Consider the following 22836-nt stretch of genomic DNA (forward strand, 5'->3'; position numbering starts at 1 on the left):
GTTTATTACTTTTCGTCAAAACTCTGCTTATTATAAAACAACAGTCAATAAGTTTAACATAATAACAAGTATAATAACAAAAATATTAATTCAAAAAATTATATTATTTTTTTTATCAATATATTGCTTTATCATTTTAATTATTCTTGTATCATATATCATTATTCTTTTAAGAGAATATTTATTAAATTTGTATTGCATAATGTATTCAGAAACAGTCTGAATATGTTATAATATTAAATAGCAGGATAAAAATATTTATATAATATTTACAGAAAGATAAAATTTCTTAAATAATTTAATCTAAATAAATCTGACAAAATATAGTAAATATGTACAAGTGTATTATATAATACATATCATTCTTACAGATGATGACTCTGGAAGTATCGAAGTAGTACAGGAAAATTCTTCTATTTTTCTTAATGTAATTGACAAGCTCTGACAGCAATCAATTGCAGAAGAATAAATACAGGACTCAAAACTTCAGAATACTCCAACGTGCTTTGTCCAGAGAGCTTTTTACACAGAAGATACTTAAACACAAAAATTAATAATAATGATATTTGACTCCATAGAGCTCGCAAAATGCCTGCTCTAATCATTCCTTCCATATACATTCTTATAAAAATAATAGCGCAAAAATACGTATTTAAACCATCTGCTATAAAGAGCGGCGAAAATACTTCCCACCATCCTGATGGTCCCAAAAATAAATTTTCATCTAATTTTAAAGCTAGCAAAATAGTGAAGAACATTAAGGCAATTAAATTGATCCATATCTCAAAGATCGTTAAACCTAACCAGTGAACTAGTTCGTTTAAAGAGAAGATCATCGTAAAAAAATTATATAATTCCCTATAAATTATATTGAAATAATAATGTAGCTAATAATTCTATTCACTCTATCATATATATTCTATTATTCACTCTATCTACACACTTATTACTTAAACATATCGTTTTACAAAGTCTCAATATCAATTTGTTCTTAATTTAGATCTCAGCACAGCTACTGGCACTCTCCTAATGACACGTATGTGTATAGAAGAGTTTTGCCTGTTGTTTATCTCATCATCTACATTGTCGTTTAATGCTTCTAGATCATCTGTAATTAACAAGACATTCTTAGACTTTCATTTTAGCTTGATTATGTATGTAGAAAAGTATACGTACCTACTAAAGTGATGGTAGAGGTTTTAACATCAAGATCTAAAGTATCATGATGAATTTCTTTCAATCGTAGAGCCAAGCTGGCTGCTTTGCACACAGCAGCACCAAGCCCATGAATGACCAGCTCAGAAGCACCTTTGTCAAGCAGTTTCTCGCATTTATATAATTGTCCCTAAAATATTTACAAATATCTGAGAAAATGCGACGACAGAGTTTCGAAACAAATGTGCATTCGTTTTGAATCTATAGCGAAGTTGCAACGATTGGAAGGTTATGATGACTTTTATATGAGTTACCTTGAAAGGTGTCTTGTTGTTCACATAGATATCTCTGTCACTTGTAACGAACTTAAAGACCTGCCGCTTTCGTAGAGCGTGTTCATTCAACGACAACTTTTTGCGGCATATACCCTTTTGTTCGGAGATGGTCTTATTTAATCCTGAATTGCTATCAATCTCGGCCATTGTGGAGTTTTTCGCAAATCTGTGTCACGTGGAACTCGCACTGACAACGGCGCGCATCGCTGATTGGTCGCGACTGCCTGAACCACCAATCAAACGTAAGCGATGCAGAAGCACGAGCGTAAATGCGATGGGGTGACAACAACGCGACATAACCTGCAAAAAAGGCCGGGGTCATCGATTAATGGGCGGTTTAAAGTATTTTTTTTAGACGGTTTTAGTTAAACTCGCCAACATTCAGTCACCTTCAGAGAACACGGCGGGCCAGAACGCAATGAAAGAACCTGAAGCGGATCCGAAGAACATCATAAAGAGCAGAGAGCTGCTTTACAGATTGATGATCAGGTTGTTTATAAACGTTTCTTTGCACGCTCTCCTTTGAATTTTACTCCTTCACCATTAATATTCTCAATATAAAGCGCGATTCTTTTGTAAACGTCCAATGGCAAGTGTAATTTACAATTATAGCTTTATCAGCAAGATAACAAAAGTAGAACATGTGCAATGGATTATCAAGTAAGTTATGTTGAATATTTCAGTCAGTTGTTCTACGATGGTCATCAGACTCTAGCCGTCCAGCTATCCAATATGATACAGACAGATCCACCATGTCCACCTTCAGATCGACTGCTTCATTTGATGTTGATCGGTTCTGCTCATGAACCAGATCGTTCCAAAAAGGATAATAGTGCTAACTTATCCTCGTTTACATCGAGTTTTGACAACACTTTAGGTCCTGGATTAGACCTAGAATTTGAGACAGAAGCTCAGACTCAAGCTCCAGAACCAGCACAATACGAAACAGCATATGTTACATCTCACAAAGGAAACTGCAGGGCTGGAGCTTTCTCAGCAGATGGTCAGCTAATAGCTACTGGTTCTGTAGATGCCTCGATCAAGATTTTAGATGTAGACAGAATGCTAGCCAAGTCTGCACCAGAAGAGATTGCACCTGGAGATCAAACTGGAGGTCATCCAGTTATAAGAACTTTATATGATCACTTGGAAGAAGTAACATGTTTGGAGTTTCATCCTAGGGAGCCTATACTTGTATCTGGCAGTCGTGACTTCTCTGTAAAGTTATTTGATTTTAGTAAAGCCAGTGTTAAAAAGGCTTTCAGGACTATCACAGATGCGGATCAAATTCGATGTCTATCTTTCCATCCAACTGGAGATTTTCTTATAGTTGGGACCAATCATCCGATAGTTAGATTATATGACGTAAATACTGCACAATGTTTTGTGTGTAGCATACCGAATCATCAGCATACAGCTGGAATAACTAGCATCAAGTATTCTCCAGATGCAAAGACTTATGTATCGGCAGGAAAAGATGGAAGTATCAAACTGTGGGATGGAGTGTCAAATCGATGTGTAAACACTTTCGCAAAAGCACACGATGGTTATGAAGTATGCTCAGTGACGTTCACAAGGAATGGCAAGGTAGTAATTCTAGCGGTAACATTGCACAAGATTTATACATGTAAATTGCCAATGGAAGCTTACTGTTTTATTTCTCTATTTAATTTTGAGTAATTATATAATTTTGGGTTCCAGTATATATTGTCCTCAGGAAAGGATTCTTTGATAAAGTTATGGGAATTATCTACTAGCAGATGTCTAATAGCGTATACAGGTGCCGGAACTACAGGTAAAAAGACTATAAATGCGTTTTGATGTACTTGGAATACGTTCGGTGCGGTATGCCTTGTTAATGTTATGATATAATACAATATATCACGAACATATGATTGACTAAACTGTTTTCCACAGGTAGACAGGAACACAAAGCACAGGCGATCTTTAATCATACCGAAGACTATGTGTTGTTCCCTGACGAAGCCACTACCTCGTTGTGTGCATGGAATTCTCGTAATGCATCAAGAAAACAGTTGCTGTCATTGGGTCATAACGGTCCTGTGAGGATGATTATACATTCACCAACCGCGCCTGCATTTTTGACATGCAGCGACGATTTCAGAGCGAGATTTTGGTTCCGAAGAATGCCAACACATTAACGACTTATTGTTAAAATCAACAGTTAAAAGTTTGCTAACTGTGGAACTCTTTCTAATAATTTCTATTTTACAGAATAGAATAGGCGGAGATAAAGACATTTAAGGATTATATCGGATATATCGATACAATTACGAGACAAAAAAAACAAAAAATAGGTATTACATATTTATGCAATTTTCTATTTTATTTAGATTCTAAGTAAAAAAATTTATTTTATTTGTGTCAAAATGTATAATATTCTTAGATTAATTTCAACATTCACATGTTTCATGATGCGTAAACACAAAAAATTACATCTTTAATTCAAAGCAGCATATAAATAATTAAAAAAATCCTATATTGATTTCCTCTTATAATTCTATAAATCGAAAGAAAGACTATAACAGAATGACATATATATATACATTCTACAATATATGAACGATTTTGAAGCAGGTAAGTAAAGTAAGTACGCGTGCGCGATGTTAATTACAATTTAATATATAAAATTGTGAAAATTATTTTCAAAATTGCTGGTACGGTCTTTATCCAAATCATTCCGGTTTTAAATTCTGCGACGGTATTCTACGCTGTACTTTTAATTATTCTAAACGAATGTTGCTCGACAGCAAATAGCTACGAATTGAAAATTTTTTAATAAAAAAAAAAGAATCATATTCAATATTTAATTTAATTTTATTGTACACGATATTGCAAATTATGTAGAATCGCATTACTGCTGACGTAAACGAGCTTCGCCCTTTTACAATAATAATAAAAAAAAAAGGGGAGAAAAATCGACGAGCGTGCAGCGTAGAATACCGTCGGCGAGGGCGAGAATCTCTGCATCGGGCTGATCGGGGTCGCGTGTGCGTCGCTACGCGCGTAGTTGATCGCGGCGGCGCAGGACGGCGCGCCGAACTCCCGCTCTGAGGTTTGACGAGGTGTCACGTGACCCACGCTAACCGCCATCTTTCCTTATCGTATAAACAGTGCGACCGGGCGCAGCGCGAATTCTCGCCGTGGAATCGTGGATTTCCCAGTGTTTTTGAGTGATTCACACGTGAAGAGATGTCTGACGCAAAGACGGAGACCAAGAGCGACAACAACATCGAGGATGCGTCCAAGGTAAGCAGGCCGGCGGGTACGTCAGAAACACCTTCGTCAAGCCGAGTTTTCATGCCGTGAGCGGCGTGTGCGAGACGGCAGTGTGCTCCCCTCCCCCGCGAGTGCTGCGGTCGCGGGGACGCGTCCTTCCGCGCGTACTCCCGGGGCCCCCTCGGACGACGGCGACGGCCAGGCTGTCGTATACGCGCTTACGCCGTACGCTGTGTGGCGCGTCGTTACGACGCGGTCGCGCCATGTGGTGCGTCGGCACCATGGCGCCGCGCGCCTCCGACAGACCGACCGGTCGCCTGCCCTCCCATCCTGCCTGCCTGCTTGCTTTTCTTTCTTCCATCCAGCGAGAAATTTTTCGTAACTGCGCCGTGCGTACGTACGCACATTATCTCCCGTCGTCAGCAAAGATGGTGGATGTTTTTTTTTTTATCGCGCCGACTCTTGCGACCGGGGGAGAATCGCTCGCTCCACGCTCTAATCTCTTCTCTTTGTCCCCCCCTCTTTTCTCTCTCTTTCTCTCTCGCTCGCTCCTGTTCGCTCGCACGCCATACATCTCGGCGCCGCGCGAAAAGGCGGGAAATCAGTCGCAACTCGCGGCGTCGCGCCAGGAACTTAGGCAACGCGATGGCCGTCATCGGCAGCAACGCCGCGTCCACGTCCGCGAGACGCCACCGCCGTCGACGACCGGTCTGGAGTCGCGCTCGCACGCGCGCGCGCGCGCGCGAAGCGTAGAGACGTTGAAGACGATACAGGCGAGCGCACGGCAAAATGGCGGGAAACTTGAACTACGATGTTAGAGTCTCGAGGATGGTTCAACGGTCCTCGATAATCTTATCATGTCGAACGTCGTAATTATCATGTCATGTCGCGTGGTGCCGTGCGCCCGTCGCTCCGCATTTTCTTTGCAACTCGCAATTCTCTCTTTCTCTCTCGGACGATCTCAAGACGTCAACGAGCGCGCGACTGCGTAAGCGTGATACGCGTATGTACATACATACATGCATATATACATTTCTCGCGAAGAAATATGTACGTACATACATGCATACACATATGTACAAGTACACATGCGCAGACGCTGCGCGCGAGCGCATGACTGTATGTGTGCGCGATAGAATGTATTCGTAATAGGAGAGCGAATACATAGGAAGCTTGATTTTGCAGGAACAGTCGACGGAGGAGAAACCGACTCCGACGAAAAACAAACGAAGCGGCACCAAGAGGCTCTCCACTCTCGAAAGGACCGCTCAGGAAGGCGAGGCAATCTTAAAGGTGCGTCTCGCGACGACTCGCGCGATTATCTAAAAACAGGGAAAAAACTTTTCACATCGGATCGAATCGGCTTATCATACGTCCAAAAATCTTCGCCGAGGTCCCGCTGGTCAAGGTCCTCGCCTCTTCCCCCCTCCATCCCTCACTGTCGGTTATTTCCCTCCGTTTTAGCCTTCTCCGTCGTCGACTTCGCCTGCTGCCTACGTGAGCGTTATACGTGAGGAGTGGGGATGTTGATTGGCCGGGGTGGGGACAGCAAAGAAGGAAATAAGCGCCCTCAGCGAGGCATGAGGAACCAATCATTGCGTAGGCGCCAATTATAAATTGCTATCTATTGATGATGTTAAGAATCAACAAACGTTAATTCCAATTAATTACAATTTGAGGTGCGATAAAGATGGAGTGCATTAAGAATATTGTATCTTGCGATTCACGATTTGTAACACTATGATCTTTTCGAGGCAAAACCATTTGATGTATCTTGAATTTTATTTTTTTTTTTTTTTTGCTGTAGATATCCCTGGCCGTTCGTTTTTAAAACACTTGCTATTTTGCAGGGCATGAACAAATCTGCAGTCGGTGAAGTAGAAGGTAGGAGACGCACTCGCAGTTCAGCCAGAGGCCTAACTTCTACAACGCCAGTGCCATCGCCACCCAAGAAGGAAAAGAGGGAACCATCGACGCGGGGTGGTGGTGGTGGTCGTGGACGTGGACGGCCCAAGAGGCAGGAAAAGAACAATGAGAACAACACAGACGATGAAACATCCAACAACAAAAGCGAAAAACACACGGAAGAGGAGTCTGCAAAGATGGAAGTAGACGAAGAGAAAGAAGAGAAGGAGGAAAGTAAGACGATACAGAACGAAGACAAAAACGCGGAGGGTGTGGACAGTAAAGACAGTAAAGACGTTGAGAAAGTGACGGATGCCAATTCCAAGGACGAAAAAGTGACGGAGGAGTCGGAGAATGTGGTGGACGAAGCTAAAAGTACCGCTCCCAGTGAAGAAAAGAAGCAGGAGGAAATGAAGGACAGCTCGGATTCGAGTCAAGACGCAACCGACACAGCAGCAGAAGCGCCGCCTTTATCCTCGTCAGAGTCCCAAAATCCTTCCAACACTGTTACTACTGAGGAAAATAAGGAATAACCTCCCTTCGCCTGTTTTACCACTACTTTTATGTAAGTATCTTCACAATCTTTGAGACCACGAATTCGTAAATATAATATAATGTTATACTTTAAATTACGTGAAATTATGCTTAACATATAATAAGTAGTCTGTAAGCGATATTAACATGAGATTTATTTTACTATAGGAGGTACCAAGGCGGCGCACATATTGGGGTCACACAAATCCAGTCCCCCCTCGTCTATTTTAACTAATTAACACCTTCTTGTCGATCGTTGTTTCAACCAGCGCAAACTTTTTTGTTAGGATACAGTTTTTATTTTATCATTATCCTTATGATAACGTGACTTTCCAGAAAAACATAACAAAAATGTAGAATCTGCTACGCTAGTACGAATTAGCGTTAAGAGACACTTTTTTCTCTGCCTATGTTATATACTATATTATATATTATGTTTTTGTAGAAAAAGATTACAATCTGATATGATTGGAATATTATATAATTCTTAAAAGATTATAATCTAGGAAGAGAGATAACTAAATTGTTACTCTAGCGTTAATTCAAATTGTCGATTATGTAGTTTAATCTTGAAAATCTTTCAATCATTTAGACAGTTTTTATATCTTTTGAATCTTCATGTTATTCTCTTCCACATTATTACTAGTGCTACCTTCTAGTATCAAACTCTGTAAGGCTAATCTAGCCAGACTAATTTTTGTTTAGCTTTAATTAACAACATTCTTTTATGGTGTTTTATGTAGCATGTATATTATATTTATATCTTAATTTTATTGTTTTTATCGAATAATATAAAAATCTTGTCATTGCGCTGGTTAATTAGCGATAAGCAATGCGAGGTGTAGAGCATACGTTGTTCATGTACAATGATAATATTATTGTAAAATATATTTAATATGGACTTATATAGAGAGAAGTTGTTTTCAAATCAGAGCTGACATCCGGGTTCTATAGTGTAATGCCTACGATTCAGATCTGATGTGGAAGTAGCTAAAGATTAATTCGTACATAGCAAATTACTGTAATACCTTTATCGTATATAAATAGTGATTGAATGAAGTGGAATATATGAGAACTATGGTGAAATGATTTCTCTTTTTCATGAATTAAACGAAAATAAAATTTCTGAGAAATGCGCGTTACAGCATTATCTATGTTTTCCTCCCTCGCATAAATGTTTACTAATAATTTTTAATTCATTTTCTAATCTTTACTTTTATCGACAGACGGACTAACATTTCAAGCTGATCACGTCATGTTATATTTTTTTTTCTTTAAATAATTGAAAGATTCTTGATTATAGATTTGCAATTTCTCACTGTTTCATTCGCTTGAAATCATTACGACTTTTTATTGCGAGATCTTTCAGAGCATCCCTGTTCTTATTAGTCCAATATTAAATATGTTAATATTATTGTGTATTTGAACTGTGTAGCGAATGTACAGATAGATTATACAATTGATGCACTTATATTTAGAGGAAATCGCACACACCCGAGACACCAATAATACGCGAGTCTAATACAGTATGTAAATGTGTGCAATGAAGAAAGGGATTCTCGTAGAAATGCGGGGATCTTGCAATGAAAATTAACAATATGTATTACGCGATGAAACTCGAAGAATTTTATTGGCCTTTAATGCCAAATAAGTTTGCCTATATATCAAATATAACAAGCACGAGAGTATAAATATTTCTTTGTAAGTTGCACTTCCGAAGAATTTATCGAAACTGTATGTTACGAAAGAACATAGATCTTATCATTCCATTTTACTTTTTCTTTTATCAGATCAATAATATATCCACCTGAGATTTTCGATTGTAAATAGTGAAGATCAAGTGTAATATACGTGTAAATAGTTTAACATTAAGCTTCGTGTATCACACTGGACCTTTTCTTGATTACCTTGTGAAATCTCAGTTCTTATAGAGTGCCTCTAGCGTTAGCACGTTGTATAATATATGAGCGTAGAATTCCGGCGATTAAAATCAAAACCAAGCCCCATAATAGCGAGTTTACTACCACCACTTTTAAAATGTACCGTAGAGATAATAATTTTTTTCGCATGTATCTTATATGGAGGAGAATATCTTATTGTACGGTTCGATATTAGAATTTCTATAAATATATATGCATATATAAGAGTATCCAGTTTCGTTGACGATCAATCACGTTTGTCCATACCTTTTTTGTTTTAATACTTCATGATGTGTAACTTAAAAAATTTACAGTACCACTGTTTATATTGTATACATCACTAATATGTATCGCATATCAGTGATATATATATGTATATAGATTTTATATTCATTTTATCACTTCTGTTCCAGTAGGCATTAATTATCGTGACAATTGTGCTTTAAAAAAACTTCGATAATCTATAGCTTCCTTTTATCACATAACATACCGAAGATTGTGTGATAGTCTCGAAATTCTCTTAGAAAGTTCAAATAATACATCAACGTGCTTGCGTTTACGTATGTCGCGTCACATTTATTCATTAGTTATAATCATCACATGAAGACATATGAATTTTTTGTATAATTCCAACATGATTTATTTAGTAATATTCGATTACGACAATTATTTGGATTCGCAGGATCTTAAGTCTTAAAAAAAATGTTTTTAGGTTCTAACCTATTTAAAATACAAACACAATTACCCCATCTAAAAATTGAGAATACAACAAATAAAATAGATTTGATTGATCTTTCTGTATTATTTATTCGAAAAAAATTTAGCAAAAATTGTATAAAGGTTAATATTAAGTAAAATTGTATAAATGTTGAAGGACTTTAGTAAACTTAATAATATTAATGAATTACAAGATCTTAACTTATGTATGTATTGATTCTTAAATATTCTAAATATTTAAGTTAAGCCTAGATATTTTTTATGAAATAATTAAGTTTGTTATATATGTATGAAAAAGAATGATATAATAATCCCAATAGAGATAGATATCCAATTCACTCCATTGAAAATAATATTCGTTTCATTTACGATATTCGTCGGTATTTAAGAAATACGGAGTAATTATAATTAATAATGATTTTTCAATTATTTAAAATACCGATAAATATCGCTAAATACGGAATATTTCTGCAAGGAGAACAGGCAGAATAGGAATGTTCTCATTATAGTTATTGAAGGCACTATAATATTTTTCTTTTTAATGAAGAAACTTATTAATTACATTATCGATTAAAGATAATATTGAAACTGAGTTGAAATTAGTCTTGCATTTTCTTTTTTTTAAACTATATCTATAAAAATTTCAAGTATCTCAGTTTAAATTTTTAAACATTGATACAATAGATCAGCTGCATCATAACATCACATTTTTCTCATTGTTCTCACGTTAATACGTGGCATGTTAAATTAGTTTATATATACAGCTTATAACTGTATCTTAAACATTTTCTACTTTGTATAATATATGGAGCTTTATATACGGTATGGGAAACTCTGGTAAGTCATAGCGAACAATCTTGTCTATTTTTAACGAGAATTGCAAATAGTTAATATATTTTACTCCATATAGCTGTTTTGTGTCTAAATTTTCTATGTAGTTAATCTTAATTATTTTTTAATTTTTATTACGATGTATTTCGTATTTTATAATTATCATCAGTCTTCAGAATCTTACTTTTTCACGGGAAACGTCGATATGTTAACTAATATTATTTTATATAATACTATTATATGTTATATGAAGATCTTTTAATAGTTACTGCAATAGAGATTCAATCTTAATTATCAATTTTCAAAATATATATATATCTAAAGTGAACCTTTTGGAACGGTACATTGCCCGTTAGGAGATGGTTCTATGATCGGAGCTAGACTTGGATTTGGAGCAATGCATTGGGTAACATAAGAAGGTTGTGGTCCCAAGGTTGGGTTCCACTGTTCTTGTATATGTTGTGATGGTGATGGTACAGCATGATATTGCACCGATTGTGGATACATCACCGGCTGCGAGTACATCATTGGTTGGCCGTTTATTGATGAATGATCTGGCGGGTAAGCCTCGGTCGTTGAATAAAAATGCTGCGGGTACGACGGAGGTACAGTTCCTCCGTTCTCAGTTGCATCGTGCTGAGGTGGTAAGTACGGTACGGGTATGTAGCTACCATTTCCCAGATAGTACGAAGGATTCCCTGAGTTGCTTTCGTTCGTGTAATGTGGTGGAAGTTCGTGATAAGGAATTATTTGGTTCGATGTTGTATACTGCGGTATTGCATAACCGTTTGTCGGACCGGCTATCACACTAGGTGCTATCTGATGCGACATCGGATCCCAATGATGCTGCTGCGGTTGCAGCATATGCACATCGTATCTTCGCGCATTGTATGGATTCACAGAACCACTCGGCATTGTCGCGCCATATTGACCTGAATATTGCATATGCGATGATCCGCGAGCATTTTGCTGGCGATTTCGTATCTTATTGCCTATAAGAGAAAGTGACATAAAAAAAAAATATATTGTTCTCTCACAAGTTTCACAGAAAATTCTGTAAAACTAAAATGAATAATCAAGCATATTTTTACAAAAAGAAATGTATGTACAATGAGAAAATATATAATTAGTTAAGTTTTCATATTTATGTTCTCTGACTTACCCTTCAATCCTATTTATATTTATAATTTTATACATACATAAGTATAAAGGATGTGTATGCAATCAATTTAATAAAATAATTATTGTGAAATATTATAAAACAGAAATTATTGATTGGAAATCTCAATTTCATCAAGTGCAATTTTTTAGTACAATTTAATTCACTTCACTTATAGTCCTTTTAAAACATAAAATATAGTCCAATAATAAAAAAATAAAAAATTGTTCTTAGTCAAAATCGTAATAATCTGTCTAGAAAAGATCCAAGAGAGTGGCAAATTCAAAACAATAGACAAAAAAATAGAAGATTGAGCAGATTATTACATAAATTAAATTGATAATTAATAAAAAAATAATGAAACAAACAAACGCAGATAATTAAAATTAAAACAATAAACATTAAAATATAAAAATAAAATCATATATGTATACAATAAATAATATACAATCTCAGAAACACAAATTCGAAAGCTAATAATAATAATATGCAATGTATCTCCCATCACAAAGGACAATAATTATCAAACATTAAGCTTTAAATAGATAGCCATAACATCTCAGTCATAATTCTCTTAAAAAATCTTGTTCTGAAAAAGGAAAATAAAATGTTACCAAGATGCTTAAAAATCTTAAACCATCATTTTTACATTTCTCTCTCATAAGAATACAGTTAATACATATAAATTAACATAACAAATTAGTAAAAAATATTAAAAAATTAAAATTAAAAAACTTTTTGGGGTGCTGTATCTCATCTATCAACTTGCCCACAAAAAACCTTAGACACTTGCTTACTTAAAGATTAACGGTAAAATATAAATAAATGTCAAAATATAAATAAATATATTAACAATCAACGGTTTTTTTTTAGATTGAAGATACATCTGATATTTATATATGCTATTAATTATAAGTCTCTTTTACCGTTCTTGTTCTTTGTTTGTGAATCTAGTTTTGAGTTTGGATCTTTTCTAGTAAGTTATAATTGTATCTTAATTACTAAAATTTTTAGCGTTTATTGTTTCATTTGCTTATTTAATTTATATTATTAATTACTAATATAATTATTTTAATATTGTTTTTTACTATCTCTTGTTCTAAATTTGTTCTTGCCTCTCTTTTCTCTAGATGTAACATTTCGATTTCAAGTTTGCTTTGCTTTTTGCACACAATTCATGTTCATGTGCAAAGCGTCGGGAATCTCATCACAGGTACTTGGTGCCTCATTGTACGTTAACGAACAATTTTGCATGTCATTAATAAGACGATATACTTCCTCTTGAATATATTGCATATACGGAATATCTATTAAAAATTGTATAAAATTTTGTTTCAAATTTCATTATTAATCTTTTATGAATTTTTATTAAATTACTGTTCATATGAGCATTTGATGGAGCATCCAAAGATTGCATGTCTGGATATCTTAGTTGTCCCTTTTCTTAATCTTTGAATTCTATTTCGTGTTATAAGAGATGAATAAAAGTGAATATTTCTTCGATTTTAATATAATATTATTTTATATGCTACAAATTTATTTTCTATAGTATTGACATACTTAATTTTACTGTTATTACCTTTAACAGTTCCAGTTTGCTTTCCTTTCTGTTGAATGGGATGTGAGAAGTCTTTCTCGCTCAAATTTCTTGATCCTTGCTTCGACTGATTTGTGCTTTGTACACTATTCGTGTTCACATGCGAAGCATTGGGAATTTCAGCACTGGCATTTGATCCCTCATTTAACGAACTATTTTGCATATCGTTAACAAGGCGATCTACTTCCTCCCGCATATGCATGTACGGACCATCTATTTAAAAATTGTATACAAGCTTTTTGTTTCAAGTTTCATCAATGATTTTTTAATATGAATTTTGTAGGAAAATTTAATGACAAATTACTGTTTATAGCATTTGATGGTGTGCCCAAAGATTGCATGCTTTGATGATTCGGTCCATATATTATCGGTCCATAATAAGTTGGATTTAAAGTACGGAAAGTGTCCTGTGTACAAAGAATTATATAATTATATATAATTTAATAATTGATGATAAATTATATAATTATAATTACTTTTCTATCTACTACGTACCTCCAAATGCAGCAGATGTAAATTGTAAAAGACATTCGATGTCAATGAATCTAAAAGAAATGTAAAATATAAATCATTTTTTTCATAATATAATATTAATATTAGAATGTTAATAAATACATACGATCTATTTGACCAGGATTGTGTTCCCCAGTTATCGAAAAATTTCCTGGTATGTATGGATAATAAGGATATGCATTGCCGTTATCTGGAGGAACGTAAGACACGTTTGGGTTGCCATATATATTTGTTTGCGAGTTATCTGTAATTAACAAAGTAGATCAGTACATATTCTGATAAATTGTTAAGAAAAATTGAAACTGCATATCCAATTGCCAGTAAATTAATTGGTATGAAATTTATTTGCTGAAATATTTTTGTATATACAATCTGATAGGCTGTTTTAACGTCAGTTAAAAATTAAATATAGGGCTGCATTTTTCAAAATGTCCTCTCTGAGAAAGATTTTATTCTATGCATTCTGGTATACATTACATATATAGGTAATATTAAAAAATATAATTATAACAAATTTGGTTATTAGAAATTAGTGCTGTACTATGTGCACAAATTTCAAATTATTAAATTGTATCTTACACTGATTCGTACACATGTTTCGGCATATATTTTTCATTATTTTAATATCCGCAATGTTTCAGTACACATGATTTCAGTCCACAAATTTTTCATTATTTTAATATCTGCAATGTTTCATGTGAAGTAATCAATCACCATTTCTTAGAGTGAAGATGATTGACCACCTCACACGGAAACATACAGATATTAAAATAATGAAAAACAAATAGATATTGAAGTCTTGTACGTCTTATGCTCATCGCTCACCTAATTATATGGATTCATCTATATGTACTAAAGATGGCTCAAGAATTAGCCGAAACATGTATACGAATTAGTAATTAAATATGTAAGATACAATTTAATAATTTGAAATTAATCGTGCACATAGTACAGCGCTAATTCTCATAGCCAAATTTGTTATAATTATATTTTTTATATCAGAGAATTAAGATTATCATTTGTTAGATACTATATATTTCGAGTAAAATTGTTCTCGGAAGACATAATGGTTTAGGTTATAATATATATGTTTAGGTTATAATATATATGACATAATATGTTATTTATTTAGAAATAATTACCATTGTAAGATGAAGAATAATTCTCATTTAATACTTTTGGTTTCGAACTTGATTTTTGAAGATTAATGGATTTTTCAATCTTCCTTGCAGTATTATTCATCCTTTTAAATACTGCATGAGGTTTTTTATGTTCATCCGTTATTTCTTGTATTACACTGTTTGACTCTGTAGACTGTGAATTGTCGAATGTAGTTATCATAGGTAAACTGTTAGCCTCTTCCTATAAACAAAAAATGTGCGTTTTTATACTTTAAGAATTTCAAGTACAATATTAAAATTTTACAATATACTTACATTTGTCGTATAAATAGAATTATCTTCTACAGAATGATTTTTTAATGTTTGGCTTTGATTTATTTTACTAAAAATAAAATTACTTTTAAAGAATCCAGTTTATTAGAAAAATGTGAAGCAATACTATTTTTTATACGATAGAATGCAACTAATATATTTTAAGATACATACCGAAATTCGCCGTGATGTTCATCAAAGCCACTTTTAGCAATATTGGTATTAGCCTCAACGTTATTATCAACATTACTATTATTTATTAATACATTTTTATTTGTATTATTTGGCTTTTCATTTGTTATGATTATGGTATCTTTTCTCTTTCGCGAGAAAGAATTATATGGTTTTTTCCATCGTCGATCTAATTAAATATAAAATAAAGAATTGTTACATATAAATATGTATAAATGACAATAATGATTTAATAAACTAATTTAATAAACTAACTTGAATCTATAGTAACTGAATGGTTTCTATTAATTGGTACCCAATTTTTTGGCCTATTTTTTCTTACTAAAGGTAATGGTTTCAAAGCATCGTATGGAACAAATTTTTTTTCTCCTAAATCTTTAATAAAAACCAAAACTGGCTCTTTCTCTGTATTCATTTCCTGTATATAACCGTGAAGCCAAAGAGGCCCTTGCTTCAATTTTTGTTGCTCAATTTTATTGTTAGTCTCGCTAGTACTACATTCTGGTAAATTAACTCGTACATTCTTGTTGTTATTTCTGTCACACTGTTGTAGATCATTTATGCTAATTTCTATCAGACATTTGCCGCCGACTTGAAGCTCATTACTGTTATATCTGTTCCAGCCAGCAGATTTTACCTCTGTATATAAATAATTTTAGTTTAATTTATTTTAAATATTTCACTTTTGCCCTCAAAAAAGAAAATAAAATTTCTATACCACACCTCGTTTCAATTCGTGCCATATATCTAATTCTATATTACGATAATAATCAGGAGCCAGCGCTTTTGCGACTTTATAAGGAATAGGTGCTCCTTTCCAGTCAGAATGCGCTTCGTTTGTGTCACTATGTTCACTTTTTACTTTTTTATATAAATCTTCAATCAATTGCCTGCAGAAATATATCTCACTTTTTAAAAACAATCTACATTTTTAAATATAATTTAAAAACTTAATACTTAAATCATAATTTATAAACACAATTAATACAATTAATACGTAATTTATATATATCGAGGTCTGATTAAATAACTTACTCCCTAATATCAAGATTTCCTTTCTGGAAAAATCTGTCATGTCTAAGGGCAGGAGCTCGATTATGTAGCATTCTATCCGCAACAGTTTTTATGTTAGGTATTTGATACATATACCTATATACAACTTCATAAACAATAGCTATCAAAAAAGAAAAAATCACAAAGAATTTATGAAGAAGGCCATAAATGTGACACACGATGTGAAAATGTTACAATTACGTTATGTGCACTATAGATTTTCAGTACTGGCAATCAGTTCGAAACACATCTGCGATGTGCATCGATAAGAGTCGCCAAGCTTCGATTAACTTAACAAGCCTAGTAAGCTTATAGCAGAATTTCAATGTAATATGTAAAAATGTAGTATGTAAAATTAGTTAATTATAATTAGTAAAATATGTTTAATTCTTCAGTTCACATTTTTTTCTCCGATAACAGCTTCAGTTGGAAAGTTACTAGGCCTGTTAAGTTGTAATTGGAGCTTGGTGTAACTCTGTTTTTATAATATGTGATTATCTAAAAATAAAGGTTGCCAAGAGATTCATCAATAAAATTCAATAAATGAATTTTATCGATGAATTTCTTGGAACCTTTATTTTTAGGTTAACAACTTTTAATCTTTAGGTAACTATATATTATAAAAATGGGATTAAGAAATATTTACATACATTGGCAATATGCAGCTGATTGTACAAAAGCCATCGGGTAAACAGGTTCATATTGTTTCGGTTCTGTGTGACAAAGCAATATAACGCCTTTTTTAAAGCCGTTATTGGTAACGTTTTCGCATATCTGCTTCTCTCCAACGAATATGATTATGTCTCTTTTATATAACAAAGACATGGCATGAATTTCACTTGAGCCTCCCCACTCCGTAAAACATTGCATTTCATTCAGATAATAATCAAATGGCGTTGATACAGACTACAAAAAAACATACAGAAAATCACCAACCGAATCACATATCGAACATCTCTTGATATGAGATCTATTCGATATCGCGTAGAGATCCTCACATCAATGAACAAGTGTCTCTTCTTCTTCATAAATTCTATACATTCTCTTCTTACTCGTAGATGATAATGTTGCGTGTGATATACTTGTTCACTAATTGCTCTAAACAAACAGGTTGGGTCTCTGGGAGTAGGTTTCCTGAAATAACCCTCCTTTGCCAACCATTGATCCACTGGTTCTTGCGTTCGCTTTGACATTTCTCTAATTGACATTATTAGTCAATATACTGCTATAGATATATACATCCAGCTATAAAGTATCTTATTTTTTTAGAAAATTGTCTCCACATTACCTGTTTCTATTCTTTTGCAATATTATAAATAATATAAAAAATATTCTTTTTCTTTGATATGCTTTATCCACAAGGTATCCCAATTTAAGTGGCTATTTTTTATTTTCTAAAAAGAATGATATAAACCATAAAAAAAAACGAATTACAACAAATACAGTAATAAATGTACATAACTTGAATATGATTCTAACCAAATTCATCTACTTATATCTTTAATGATAAACTTTGAATTATTAATGTTAATCAAATAATATTGACAGTATTTAAGAACATTAATTAATATAGGCTTCTATAGTCAATCAATTTTATATTTATATCGAAAATTATTATCGAAAGAATCTCACGTGTTATCGCACTGTGACGAGGACAAAGAAATGATGTCTTAACGAGAACAATGATGGAAGACGCGAATAAATTCGAACCGATTACCAATCGAACAAAACACTTCACGGGAAAATCAATTAGTCTATTTTTTTCAACCTTTGGTCTCAAGAAATTCAACATCAAACGGAAAAATATGCAAGAAAGAAAAGATCTAAAGTAACGGTGAAAAAAAAGAGAAGCCATCAGTTCTGGAGGGGGAGGGCATGAAAATTTCTGAACTTTCTTGCGCTAGTCGAAAGAAAGCTCTCGCGTGAAAAATTTATAGAGAAAAAGGGAAAATGTGCTAACCTTATTCTTCTTTCTCTTTCCTATTCTCTTGACAAAAGCAGAACGACATTTCAAACACAGCATGCGTGATGTACCGCACTTTGACTTGATTCTTGTCTTCTTCTTTGGTCTTCTCTTCTCCCCTTTATCTCCCACTTCCCCCTCATCAACAAAATTTGTCACCAATCCAATTCGCTACCTGTTGCGCACGTGCACGTATCGCGGGCGATTGTTTACATTAATCAGATTTCACTTACGACAAAATTCGCGTGCGATGCTCAAGATACCGCAATTAAAGTGAATCGAGCGAAATCATCGTGAATCGATAAAGAAGATACTTACGTTTTATCTTTTCATTGGTATGACGATTCCATTCCGCGCAATGACATAAAGATATCATCGAATTCAGACGATGTTCCCGCTGATTCTAACGGAAATCCCCTCTGAAATCCCCTCGACAACTTGGGTCAAAATTCATTAAAATGGCAAAGGTCTTCCGAACGACATGCTAAAAAGTTGCGACATGATTGGCCGACATTGAGCGAGTTCAAGACAGCAAAGCGGTTAGGAATGCTTGCCGAATAAGTGTGATTGGTTCTTACTTGTGGATTCAACCAAGCATGCTTAATTGCTCGACAAACAGACCTAGCCGCTTTGTTGGTTTGAACACGCCCATTGCTCGAATGCTAACCAATCGCAATTTCGAAGTCATATTTTCACTTCCGCTTTCTTAGCAAGTACATAGGCGCCAAATTTCAATTAATTCTTCTCTCATTCTAAAGATTGCGATTTAATTCTACGTAGTTTATTAAATTAGTTGTACATAGTTGACAAATATTCCGTGTCATTTAGTTACATTAATTAATTCATATCATTGATCATTCAGATTCAGTATTTCTTTTCTATGAAATATTGGGAATATCTAACCAGAAAGAAATCTAAGAGAGGTCATGGCGTGACAGACGAAAGTCACCGTAATTAGCGGCACCAACATCAATTTTATAAATTGATGTGAACTACGTATCACATTTTTGCCACTGTCGATAAAATCGAAGTGTAATAAAAAAATCGATAAATGGATTTGGTGCTACGGTCATAAACTGTGAATAAAGATATATAGTGAATATTAATTTACAAAAAATATTTCTTTTAATCAGATAAGGTATTTTTTTTATAGATTTTTGGATTCTGAAAACGATATCGCAAGTTAAATTAATCAACAAATTAAATTTCACGTCAGGTTTTCGAAATAACTGAGATTTAATGTGCAAAAATGGCTCTTTTGTTATATTTAAAATGTTCTTGTAAAAAAAGATTAACGAATTCTTGAAATTGTAATGAGAAATCACGAATGTATTGTTCCTCTACAAAATGTATGCTTTTTATTTCAATATCTTATTTTTTAGTCATGTTATAAAGGATTTAAGTACAGAGTTTTTTTAAGATAGTAAATTTTCCGCCTTTAACAATGAAATCATTATATTTATAATTTCTAATTTGTGACTATCGATACACACAATGTAATTTATCGTATAGATTTCACTAAATACACACATACACGCGCGCGCGCGTGAGAGAGAGAGAGAGAGAGAGAGAGAGAGAGAGAAGGCAACATTTATTTTAGAATATATAAATTTCAGCAACGATTAAATTACACATACTGTAGAATATTTACTTTAATATATAACATTTAGTGTGTGTGTGTGTGTGTGTGTGTGTGGTGTGCGTGCGTGCGTGTGTGGTGCGTGTGTGCGTGCGTGTGCGTGGTGCGTGTGTGTGTGGTGCGTGTGTGTGTGCGCGTGGTGCGTGTGTGTGTGTGTGTGTGGTGCGTGTGTGTATGTGGTGTGTGCGTGCGTGCGTGTGTATGTGTGTGTGTGTGGTGCATGTGTGTGTGTGTGTGTGGTGTGTGTGTGTATATATATATATATATATATATATGGAAAAATGCAGATAATCAGTTTGTACCAAGCATCTATAAATTCAAAATGTTGAAAGTTCTGAATCTTTTGTTTCCTCAATTACAGATATGATCCACTTCTCTAAATTCTTGAAATATTAATGTTTCTAATTATATTTTACATTTCGTATTGTGTATTAATGCTTTTCTTGCTCAGACTAAAATTTTTCAGTTGTATTAATTTGTTTTTAGATTGAACGAGCATGGATTCATAAAATTAATATCTTTGAAGTATTAAGTTTCTTCATTAATATTTGACATTCTAAAAGTTAAAATAGGTTCATAACTGTTCTTAAATTTATACATATCATAATCCGACACAAATATTCCTTTGATCTCATTAAGATCTCATCCTTTTGATCTCATTCTTTGATCTCATTGACAATGTAATTTTGCCTTATATTTTCCTTACATTGTAATCAACAATGGATTTATATAATAAGAATATATATCTGTGAAATTGTTATTATTTTAGTCATTATTATTAATATCTTAGGTTTCTTCCTTTCTCCTAAACTATCGAAAAATATTAGGTGTACAACTTTGCTTCCGCCGTTTTTTTTCCGAAATTCGCTTTATTGTAAAAAACTGGTTATACATTTATGATTCAAAGTATTGTCCATCGCTGGCCACTACTTTCTCCCATCTTTCGGGTAGCGTACGAATTCCACGTCGAAAAAACTGGTCATCTTTTGAGGCTATCCACGAATCGATCCAATTTTTTACTTCTTCATAAGACCGGAAGTGCTGGTCAGCCAGGCCGTGTGCCATTGATCGAAACAAGTGATAGTCAGTGAGAGCAACGTCTGGAGAATACGGCAGGTGGGGTAGGACTTCCCATTTCAACGTTTCCAAGTATGTCTTGACCACTTTCGCAACATGGGGTCGAGCATTGTCTTGCTGCAAAATCACTTTATCGTGTCTCTCGTTGTATTGCGGCCGTTTGTCTTTCAATGCTCGGCTCAAACGCATCAATTGCGTTCGATACCGATCGCCTGTGATTGTTTCAGTCGGTTTTAACAGTTCATAATACACTACGCCGAGCTGGTCCCACCAAATACAGAGCATGACCTTGGACGTCAAAATCACCGTTCTTGAAGCGTTGAAACCACTCACGACACGTTCTTTCACTAAGCAGCCTCATAAGTATTTTAGAGCATTCGATGAGCCTCAGCCGCAGATTTCTTCATATTGAAGCAAAAAATTAAAACCTCCCGCAAATGACGAGAATTTGGCTCGTAAACTGACATTTTCAATCGAGAATAACTTTATGATGCAGACACAAATCGACTAATGTTTCTATTATGTTGACAGATGCCCAAGTTTATTGTATGATGTCTATGATCTATTTATTTCGACCACCACTTACCGCTAAAGCAATCTATAAGAAAACGGCGGAAGCAAAGTTGTACACCTAATATTTGAAACATGAGCCATAATTCTCGCGTGTACGCAAAGCAATGGCGTTTTTGTGTAAGATCTATAGTCCAGTTTAAGGCTAACTGAATAAAAATGACTGAAATATAAGATATCATATTTATATTATTACACAAACAATTCAAATGTTTTAATCATTTTCAAATATTTTCAAAGTAGAATATGGGAGATTGATGATCATTTCAGCGGTGGTTTCAGACTCCTCCAATTGTGTGTAATTGGACCATGTAGTTCTCGAATGCATTAATGTTACAAAGAATCACTTTAATTCTATGCATGTAGTACAAATGAAACTTTGGCTGTTTACACTGAAATAGAAGTAACGTTTCTGCTCAACCAAGAAGATAATCAATTTTTTTAGTTATCTTATTCCCTAAAGAAAAATAGGTTTTTAGACTACTAAAAAAATGTAGTAGATGTTATTAATAAGTATCTTGTAAACGTTCACATAACGTTTATTAAATATTTATTAGATGACGTTTATTAAATGGTTTAAAAATCATCACATCAAATTTTAAGCTCTCCTTTCTGTGAAATTGATTTGTATTCTTCTAACAGCCACATTAAATTTTAAAGAATTCGAGAGAGAAGAAATAGTTCAAAATATAGTAATATACTGCAGATTTTTAATTTCCAAATAAATAATCATTATTAAATATAATACGTTATTATAAATAAATATCACTCGGAATAATTATTTCTTAAGCATCTTTGCATTAATAAACATCTTCTCTTTTTAAGATAACCAATGAACAGAGTATGTAAAATTAGCGCATAAAACTTTAAGATATTTTTAAAAAAAGATTTTTTTGAGAAACATCTTCAAGATATTTCATAAAGAACTCTGAAAAATATCTTAAAACTATCTTATGCATCGATCCATATTTATTCGGCAATTTTTAGAAATCAGTATCTCGTTA

The 22836-nt window shown here is 33.8% G+C and overlaps 5 protein-coding genes across 6 annotated transcripts in view; 2 read left to right on the forward strand and 3 right to left on the reverse strand.

Moving 5' to 3' along the window:
* The window catches only part of LOC108687817 (transmembrane protein 203), a 1633-nt gene extending 735 nt beyond the window's left edge, over window positions 1–898 (reverse strand). The window contains exon 1 of the mRNA XM_018193797.1: window positions 370–898. Within this exon, the coding sequence (XP_018049286.1) occupies window positions 423–836 (414 nt within the window). The 5' untranslated portion in view covers window positions 837–898 and the 3' untranslated portion in view covers window positions 370–422. The remainder of the gene's footprint in view (window positions 1–369) is intronic.
* Window positions 899–909: 11 nt separating this feature from the next.
* LOC108687816 (ribonuclease P protein subunit p20-like) lies at window positions 910–1651 on the reverse strand. The gene is made up of 3 exons (XM_018193796.1): window positions 1470–1651; window positions 1177–1345; window positions 910–1108 (listed from the first exon to the last, which is right to left on the reverse strand). The coding sequence occupies exons 1-3, from the start codon at window positions 1635–1637 to the stop codon at window positions 981–983; spliced, it is 465 nt and encodes a 154-aa protein (XP_018049285.1). The 5' UTR covers window positions 1638–1651; the 3' UTR covers window positions 910–980.
* A 162-nt stretch (window positions 1652–1813) lies between these two features.
* LOC108687815 (cleavage stimulation factor subunit 1) lies at window positions 1814–3785 on the forward strand. The gene is made up of 4 exons (XM_018193795.1): window positions 1814–1979; window positions 2174–3077; window positions 3192–3285; window positions 3408–3785. Exons 1-4 carry the CDS (start codon window positions 1909–1911, stop codon window positions 3650–3652), a joined length of 1314 nt encoding a protein of 437 aa, XP_018049284.1. The 5' UTR covers window positions 1814–1908; the 3' UTR covers window positions 3653–3785.
* A 796-nt stretch (window positions 3786–4581) lies between these two features.
* LOC108687758 (chromosomal protein D1-like) lies at window positions 4582–7593 on the forward strand. Of its 2 annotated transcripts, none has more exons than XM_018193707.1 (4): window positions 4582–4760; window positions 5916–6023; window positions 6581–7200; window positions 7338–7591. In XM_018193707.1, the coding sequence occupies exons 1-3, from the start codon at window positions 4704–4706 to the stop codon at window positions 7166–7168; spliced, it is 753 nt and encodes a 250-aa protein (XP_018049196.1). In that variant the 5' UTR covers window positions 4582–4703; the 3' UTR covers window positions 7169–7200; window positions 7338–7591. The 2 variants fall into 2 exon arrangements, with proteins under 2 accessions (XP_018049196.1, XP_018049195.1); XM_018193706.1 differs by lacking the exon at window positions 4582–4760 and adding an exon at window positions 5612–5733 and having other exon boundaries at window positions 7338–7593.
* A 3361-nt stretch (window positions 7594–10954) lies between these two features.
* LOC108687772 (putative uncharacterized protein DDB_G0289263) lies at window positions 10955–17791 on the reverse strand. Its single transcript, XM_018193721.1, has 13 exons — window positions 17582–17791; window positions 17234–17489; window positions 16566–16704; window positions 16254–16420; window positions 15786–16169; window positions 15513–15699; window positions 15342–15408; window positions 15048–15267; window positions 14012–14149; window positions 13888–13937; window positions 13697–13799; window positions 13366–13605; window positions 10955–11628 (listed from the first exon to the last, which is right to left on the reverse strand). The coding sequence occupies exons 1-13, from the start codon at window positions 17789–17791 to the stop codon at window positions 10955–10957; spliced, it is 2835 nt and encodes a 944-aa protein (XP_018049210.1).
* Between the last annotated feature and the right edge of the window lie 5045 nt (window positions 17792–22836).

The sequence above is a fragment of the Atta colombica genome, unplaced genomic scaffold, assembly GCF_001594045.1.
Source record: "Atta colombica isolate Treedump-2 unplaced genomic scaffold, Acol1.0 scaffold216, whole genome shotgun sequence".
Classification (NCBI taxonomy): Eukaryota; Metazoa; Arthropoda; class Insecta; order Hymenoptera; family Formicidae; genus Atta; species Atta colombica.

Coding starts and splice junctions, on each gene's coding strand:
- LOC108687758 (XM_018193706.1), top strand. CDS start 5,614: ATGTCGCGTGGTGCCGTGCGCCCGTCGCTCCGCATTTTCTTTGCAACT. Junction 5,734..5,915: donor ACTGCGTAAGCGTGATACGC/GTATGTACATAC, acceptor TTGATTTTGCAG/GAACAGTCGACGGAGGAGAA. Junction 6,024..6,580: donor AAGGCGAGGCAATCTTAAAG/GTGCGTCTCGCG, acceptor GCTATTTTGCAG/GGCATGAACAAATCTGCAGT.
- LOC108687816 (XM_018193796.1), bottom strand. CDS start 1,637: ATGGCCGAGATTGATAGCAATTCAGGATTAAATAAGACCATCTCCGAA. Junction 1,346..1,469: donor ACAACAAGACACCTTTCAAG/GTAACTCATATA, acceptor TAAATATTTTAG/GGACAATTATATAAATGCGA. Junction 1,109..1,176: donor CTCTACCATCACTTTAGTAG/GTACGTATACTT, acceptor TGTTAATTACAG/ATGATCTAGAAGCATTAAAC.
- LOC108687815 (XM_018193795.1), top strand. CDS start 1,909: ATGAAAGAACCTGAAGCGGATCCGAAGAACATCATAAAGAGCAGAGAG. Junction 1,980..2,173: donor CTTTACAGATTGATGATCAG/GTTGTTTATAAA, acceptor TGAATATTTCAG/TCAGTTGTTCTACGATGGTC. Junction 3,078..3,191: donor CGTTCACAAGGAATGGCAAG/GTAGTAATTCTA, acceptor TTTGGGTTCCAG/TATATATTGTCCTCAGGAAA.
- LOC108687772 (XM_018193721.1), bottom strand. CDS start 17,791: ATGTCAATTAGAGAAATGTCAAAGCGAACGCAAGAACCAGTGGATCAA. Junction 17,490..17,581: donor AGAGACACTTGTTCATTGAT/GTGAGGATCTCT, acceptor GTTTTTTTGTAG/TCTGTATCAACGCCATTTGA. Junction 16,170..16,253: donor ATGGCACGAATTGAAACGAG/GTGTGGTATAGA, acceptor ATTTATATACAG/AGGTAAAATCTGCTGGCTGG.